Source organism: Denticeps clupeoides, chromosome 11, assembly GCF_900700375.1.
Source record: "Denticeps clupeoides chromosome 11, fDenClu1.1, whole genome shotgun sequence".
NCBI classification, from domain to species: Eukaryota; Metazoa; Chordata; class Actinopteri; order Clupeiformes; family Denticipitidae; genus Denticeps; species Denticeps clupeoides.
Genome location: NC_041717.1, coordinates 5,769,611 through 5,776,232, shown reverse-complemented (window position 1 = coordinate 5,776,232; position 6,622 = coordinate 5,769,611). Strand labels below are relative to the sequence as shown.

The 6,622-nt window shown below is 39.5% G+C and overlaps 1 protein-coding gene across 1 annotated transcript; it reads left to right on the top strand.

Annotated features, from left to right (window-relative positions):
- Positions 1–348: 348 nt before the first annotated feature.
- Positions 349–5,946, top strand: ido1 (indoleamine 2,3-dioxygenase 1). The gene is made up of 10 exons (XM_028996418.1): positions 349–579; positions 2,328–2,423; positions 2,533–2,652; positions 3,034–3,152; positions 3,710–3,724; positions 4,041–4,140; positions 4,275–4,392; positions 4,729–4,780; positions 5,121–5,269; positions 5,501–5,946. The coding sequence occupies exons 1-10, from the start codon at positions 487–489 to the stop codon at positions 5,944–5,946; spliced, it is 1,308 nt and encodes a 435-aa protein (XP_028852251.1). The 5' UTR covers positions 349–486.
- Positions 5,947–6,622: the final 676 nt, after the last annotated feature.

Genomic DNA, 6,622 nt, shown 5'->3' with positions numbered 1-6,622 from the left:
AAGCAATCACGTAAGTTTGCGTTCACTCAGGTTATCTTTGTCTATTTAAATGTGTTTGATCTAATACACAAATAACAAATAACAAGTAATCTAATGTCCTAATTTTAACAAGTTTCATGGCTCTTGATCTGCAGTTATGTTTAATTGTATTTAATAAAACTTGGTTAAATATGGTTATAGAAAAGGATCATGTTTCTGTGTACAATGTCCTTATGTTCCAACATGCTTTTTGGAATGTGTGATTTGTCATTTGCTAGAGTCAACGACTGTCAGTAGAAGTGTGTACAAATCTGGTTCCTGGTACGTTGTGCACCGTTGAGTTGTGCAATGTCTGTGACTAAAGGTGAAGTAAGCAGGCTAAACGGGGCAGATGCCGTCTGCAATATATTTAATATGCCACAGTCTGGTCATCTACAATAAATTCTAGACGGACTTCCTTTGACAGACACTCTGCAGCTGCAAGACGGAATTTCTTTTCGAGACCACATGGACACATCTGTGGAGAAATCAGCTGAGTCTCTCCTGCTGGAGAAGTATCATGTCTCAGAGAAGTTTGGGTTTGTTCTGTCTGAACCTCTGGTATGTAAAAAAAATTGAACAATTGCTATATAATTTCTTTTAGACAAAGCTTTATAATACAATCTTGCGTTAGCAATGGACTGTTTTTGTCACCAACATTCAGAGGCTGTAAAATAATCACATTTATACATACAATGGCATGTAAATGTATTTTTCCCCCCTCATTCATCCATTGTAGCTACTTTGCAATACCAATAATGAATATACTATTTTGTCCATTATAAAAGTTTTAATGAAACTCCCATGGTTTCCCAAGAACATTTTAAAACCTGTTGTTAAACCCCGTGTCATTGATTTTACATTGACGTTTTTCTGTGAGCAGTACACATATCAGTGACCTTTGTCTGACCTTACCATGTGAGTGACACAAACTGGGAACGTCTGCATAGAGGACTTCTTAACTTTTGTTTGACATACGTTTTTGGACATACATATCACTCAATCTTTGAGAATAGGGACAAAAACTTGGGAGGATTTGTCATAGTTTTTTCTCTCACACCTTGTAGGAGGCTAATCTCACAATAATATAATAATGATGAAGGAGCTGTTGGATGTTCTTGTATTAGAAACAATAATTAAATTAGCTGTATAACAAAAACAGATTGTACTACTGAAACGTTTTATGACATGAACCCGTATGAGTCAAGTCAAGGAAATTATTGTCTTACTTGAGTGTATTCTCTACAGACAAGACATATAACATTTACATTTAAGGCATTTGGCAGACGCCCATATCCAGAGCGACTTCTGTTTGAAGGCTTCAAACAGAACATACAAGACACGATAGTGTAACAATACCAAAATACACAGCTTTTAACTTTCAACAGTCTGCGAAACCTGCAGTTGTGGGATGATATCCGTATCTATATGTATGAATAAATATGCCAGCATGAAAATAAACAAATATCTCGATAAGTAAGTAAAAGTTGCGTAACATAAGTGTGTAAGTTACATAGCGTAAGGTGCCAGTGCCATGTAAAGTGTTGTGTGCTACAGCCTTGTACGTGGTGAGATGACCGAATCATTATGATTTCTAAATTAATGAAAAATAACCTCTCTGACAGAAGTGAGGTCTTTTTTTTTTGTATTTGATTTGGGTTCAAGGAGGCCTCCTAATTTTGCCAGATATCAATCCAATCAAACATCTGAGGCAAGAACTGACCAATGACTCAATCCGTGAATGCCCCACCTCACAACTTCAAGGTTCTTATAGTGACCTCGGCAGATATTCCTCAAACAAGTTCTGTTTCTCTTTACATGTGGGATACAAACCAGAACACAACAGTTAGTTTGGGATTTGAAGAAATAATACATTTTAATTGGTTTGTTTAATTTTTAACTGGTTAGGTGAAAAGCGTTTGAGGGCATGCATGTGTATATTTTTCGCCCTGTCGAGGGTTTGTACCCACCTTTATGCTGACCTGGATAAACAGTTCCAGACAATGGATCACTGGAATAAAAAAATATTGTTTTATAATGTTTATGCTGTTTTAGACTATAGCAAGAGACATGTACCCATATTTAAAATTTTTTATTAGCTTTAAAGTACAGGACTGAATTAAGATGCTTCTTATAAACATTTCTGTATTGTAATTATTTCTACAATTCTAATCATTTGATATTGTCTTAACTTTTAAAATGAAAACAAATGAATGTTTCACCTTACATGCAGTTAATATAACATATATGAAAAGTCCTTCTTCATGACCTTGTTTTTAGTTGATGCGAAATCTCCTTTTGTCTCAAAGACAGAACTACCAAAATACTATCAGCCATGGATGGAGACCGCAAGGAATGTCCCCAAGCTGATCGACTCCCATTCTTTACGAACCCACATTCACCAGGTATTAGGCAGTGTTCACACAATGTTTTTGACCATTACAAGTTTTTAGGCAAGAACAAAATGGGACTGGGTTGTAGAAGGTTATTGAAGGTTATTTTGTGCTTTTGCAGATGCCTCTGCTGGAGACCCACTTTATGAAAAGCCACAGAGAGCTTCGCCTGGCCCACTTGGCTCTCAGTGTCATGACCATGGGCTACGTGTGGCAGGAAGGTGACAGGGACACTGTGAAGGTAAAAGATATTTATATATATATATATATATATAAATATATATATGTGTGTGTGTGTGTATAATGCATAATATGCTTTATATAAATAAATAACTTGGTTAAACACAGTATAACTCATGTCTCTTTTCATTAAAGAAGAAATGAATGAATGAACAGCAACAACTACAAATTGTCATTGGAAAAAATATATATATACATATATATATATATATATATATACACACACACACAAACATATATTATATTATATTATATTATATTATATTATATTATATTATATTATATTATATTATATTATATTATATTACATTATATTATATTATATTATATTATATTTTATATGCTGCACATTTTTTAAAGTAAAGTCTGTATGTCTGGTCAGGTTCTGCCACGTATTTTGGCTGTGCCATACTGCGAGGTGTCCCAGAGGCTGGGGCTGCCCCCTATACTGACCCACGCTGACGCAGTGCTGGCCAACTGGAAGAAGAAAGACCCACAAGGGTCAGAATATGCATTGCTTCATTTCTTTAGCCTGTACATTAGTAAAGTACGGTGTACAAATGTTTTTCAAGAAGAAAATGACCAAGTGTTCAGAGCATATTCATATTTCTTCTGCAGTGGACTTGAAAAAAAGTGCTCACACCCCTGTTAAAATGGCACGTTTTGATAGTGATGTCAAGTTCTGGGCAATGTAAGGGTCATCCCACATTTTCTATGCTTTTATGTCCATGGTGAATGCTCCTCCTGATTGATGCCTTTCATTAATGAGTTCCCTTTGATGCTTTGTGAGATCTCTGTGAACCTTGGCTTTTGTTGTAGCAGCATTTGAGTGAATTTGATGAAAATTCCAAATGCTGCTTCAACAAATTATTAGTTTACATCAAAGGTGGGACATTTTTGAAATGACATATTTGATTTTTTGTTTTTGACCTCACAAATAACCTGGAATTTTAACTGGGGTGTGCACTTCTCATATCTACCATGCATTTGTGTGGTGTCTTTTAACAACAATTTCTTTTTTTTTTTACTGCATGCCCCTCACGGACCCTTGACAACAGCCCGTTGGACATGGAGTGAGTTTGATGTTGTGCAGCACATTTACCAGCAGAGGAGGACATTTAACTGTGTTGCATTTTTATGTTGGCTTCCACCAGCTTCCCTGCTCATTAATGCCGTTTTATGAAGAAATCGCTTTCTTTGCCACTAGAGACAGTAATGATAAGGCACAATGAGCTTACCACGATAAATCTCCAGCTGTGTTCTTTGGCATTAAATTGCAACGACGTATTTAAAAAAAGGCTCAGGGTCATTTTATTATCATACATCTATCATTGTGACACAAAATGTATTCAGCTGAATTATGGGTAAAGTGAAGTGTGTTTCTGGTAGGAACCTGGAGCTGCTGTTAAGCCTTCCTGGTGGGGAGAGTGTGCGTGGATTCTTCCTTGTCACCATGCTGGTGGAACTGGCCGCGGTGCCGGGGGTCAAGGTGAGACAGTGTCCCCCTGGCAGACAGCTTCGGTTATGCAATGAGGCTAAATAAACTGTCACAATGCGAGTCAAATGGGTTCAGAGAAATGAGCACAGAGTAAAACAGGCCCGCTGGTTGTCATGGTGTTGCAGGCTATCCCCAAGGTGATCGCTGGGGTTCGCCAAGGTGAAGTTGCCACGGTAACCAGAGCTCTGGATTCGATAAGCCTGGCAATAAATGGCATGAAGGAAGCTTTCAAACTGATGCATGGTAAATATCTGGAGACAACTTCAGTGAAATGTTGGACCCAACTGCTGCACATTTATAATTGGAAAGAGAAATTAGCAAATCATCATTAGAGACTTCTAAGAATCTAGAGATTCTAAGAATTGGCTGTAAAAAACAAATGGCAACCAATGAACTGCTGGAATCAATCCAACAATTATATAGAATTATGAAATCCTATCCATAAATCTGATAAAAAATGACTGCTCTGATGATAAGATTGTTTTACTGTTGGCCTACTTTGAGTGAAAACATTTCTTTTATTAATAGCAGCACTTAAAAATGCCAATGGAATTCACTGGTGGTTCGTCTCTGTTTTAGTCTATGTGGAGCCGTCTGTCTTCTATGGTGTCATAAGAATTTACCTCTCTGGGTAGGTAACACACGTTACTTGCAATTTAATTTCAATTGGTAGTTATCTGTACCTTGTAGAAGAGAAACTAACTACACTTGTGTTATTCTGTCATCCAGAACATGACCTTCAATGATGTTTTGATAAATAGAGTATAAAATGGGAGGAGGCGAGTGATTGACAGCTCTCACACGCCAAGTGCTCATTTCTCGCACCCGTCAACACGTCACACACACGCAAACATCATTAAAGGTCATTCTTCTTTCCTGTTTTATCTATTTATGTCAGGACACCATTGACACACACACACACACACACACACATCTATATATAACAGTAAAGGTGTGCACTTGTGCTGTAGGTGGAAAGACAACCCGTGCATGGCGGAGGGGCTGGTGTATGAGGGGGTCCAGGCAGAGCCGATGGAGTTCTCCGGGGGCAGCGCCGCACAGAGCAGTTTGCTGCACTGCTTTGATGAGCTGCTGGGGGTCAAGCATGAGACCAAGAGCGGTAAGGGAGGTCAAAACAACAGGGTCCACCATGCTCTGTTGAAAATAAATGTGCAAAGATGCTGAAAACCAACAAACACACAACAAAAGACGAGAAGAGACACAAGCTGGGAGGATCCGTGCAGGGAGGGATTTGCAATTTTGGGTCAGCACTGATGCTGGATAAAACGTTTTAGTGTTTCAGTGATCATGTATCTAGTAGCACTGATGTGTGAATTTGTCTTCTATCCAGGTACATTCCTGACACGAATGAGGGACTACATGCCCCCTGCCCATAAACAGCTCATTCAGGACATCTCTTCCCATCGGCCCTCGCTCAGAGACTTTGTCCTGGAGAGGAACAACGCTGGCCTGGTGTCCGCGTTCGACCGCTGCGTATCCCAGCTGGTGTCCTTTCGCAGCTACCACATAAACGTGGTGTCGCGCTTCATCGCGGTGCCGGCAGCTCGCGCGAAGCAGCTGCGATCGCAGGACCAGGGCTCAGAGCCGGACCAGGCCATCATCGGCAAGGCGCCGACTGCCTTGGAGGAGAGGGGCACAGGGGGCTCGGCCATCATGAGCTTGCTGAAGACCGCTCGGGACCAGACCAGCAACGTCACCATCCACGGGCCGCTGTCGTCCACTAAAACGTCCGATTTGACTCTGATCTCAGAACTCAGCTCTCGGCTCTCCCTCTGAGCTGCTGCAGCAGTGATGCAGCACTGCGGATGCCGGTCAGGTAGCAGCATGTGGGTTCTTCAGATATCGCTGGCTGTAGTTAGTTACCAAGAGGCTTCCATTTTATATTCTATAATATAATCATTTGTTTCTTTACACACAAATTCTAAGCTTTTCACTGAATAAGAATGCGAAACATGCTCATCATGGCAAACACAAACCAATGTTGCTCAGTCACTAACTGGAAGCCCTCATAATCAAGACCATTATTTTCAGGACATTTGCTATGAGGTGCAGTAAAATTTTATCTTGCGCTTAAAGGAGTGTTATCTATTTAACAATTTACAAATATGAAATCACACATGTAAATATTTATGCTGTAAATAAATATGCTCAAAATTAACAATATACGCTTTAAGGCTGAAGTTATAATTATACTGAAAATAAGGATATCTTGATGGATTTTTTGTGTTATAACCCATGATTTTTACCTTACTACATGACTGTATTAAAGAGACCAGACCTACCCTGCACTAACACAATGTGCCACATAGGGGGCGCTAGAGCACACAATGAGGTCTGCCTAGCACATCCAGTTGGCCTTCCAGGGTTTAGTGGAGCCAGTTCAGCTGTGATGTGGTCTGATAATTAACTCCACCATGAAATGACTAGAAATGAATCAGTTATAAAAATTGCT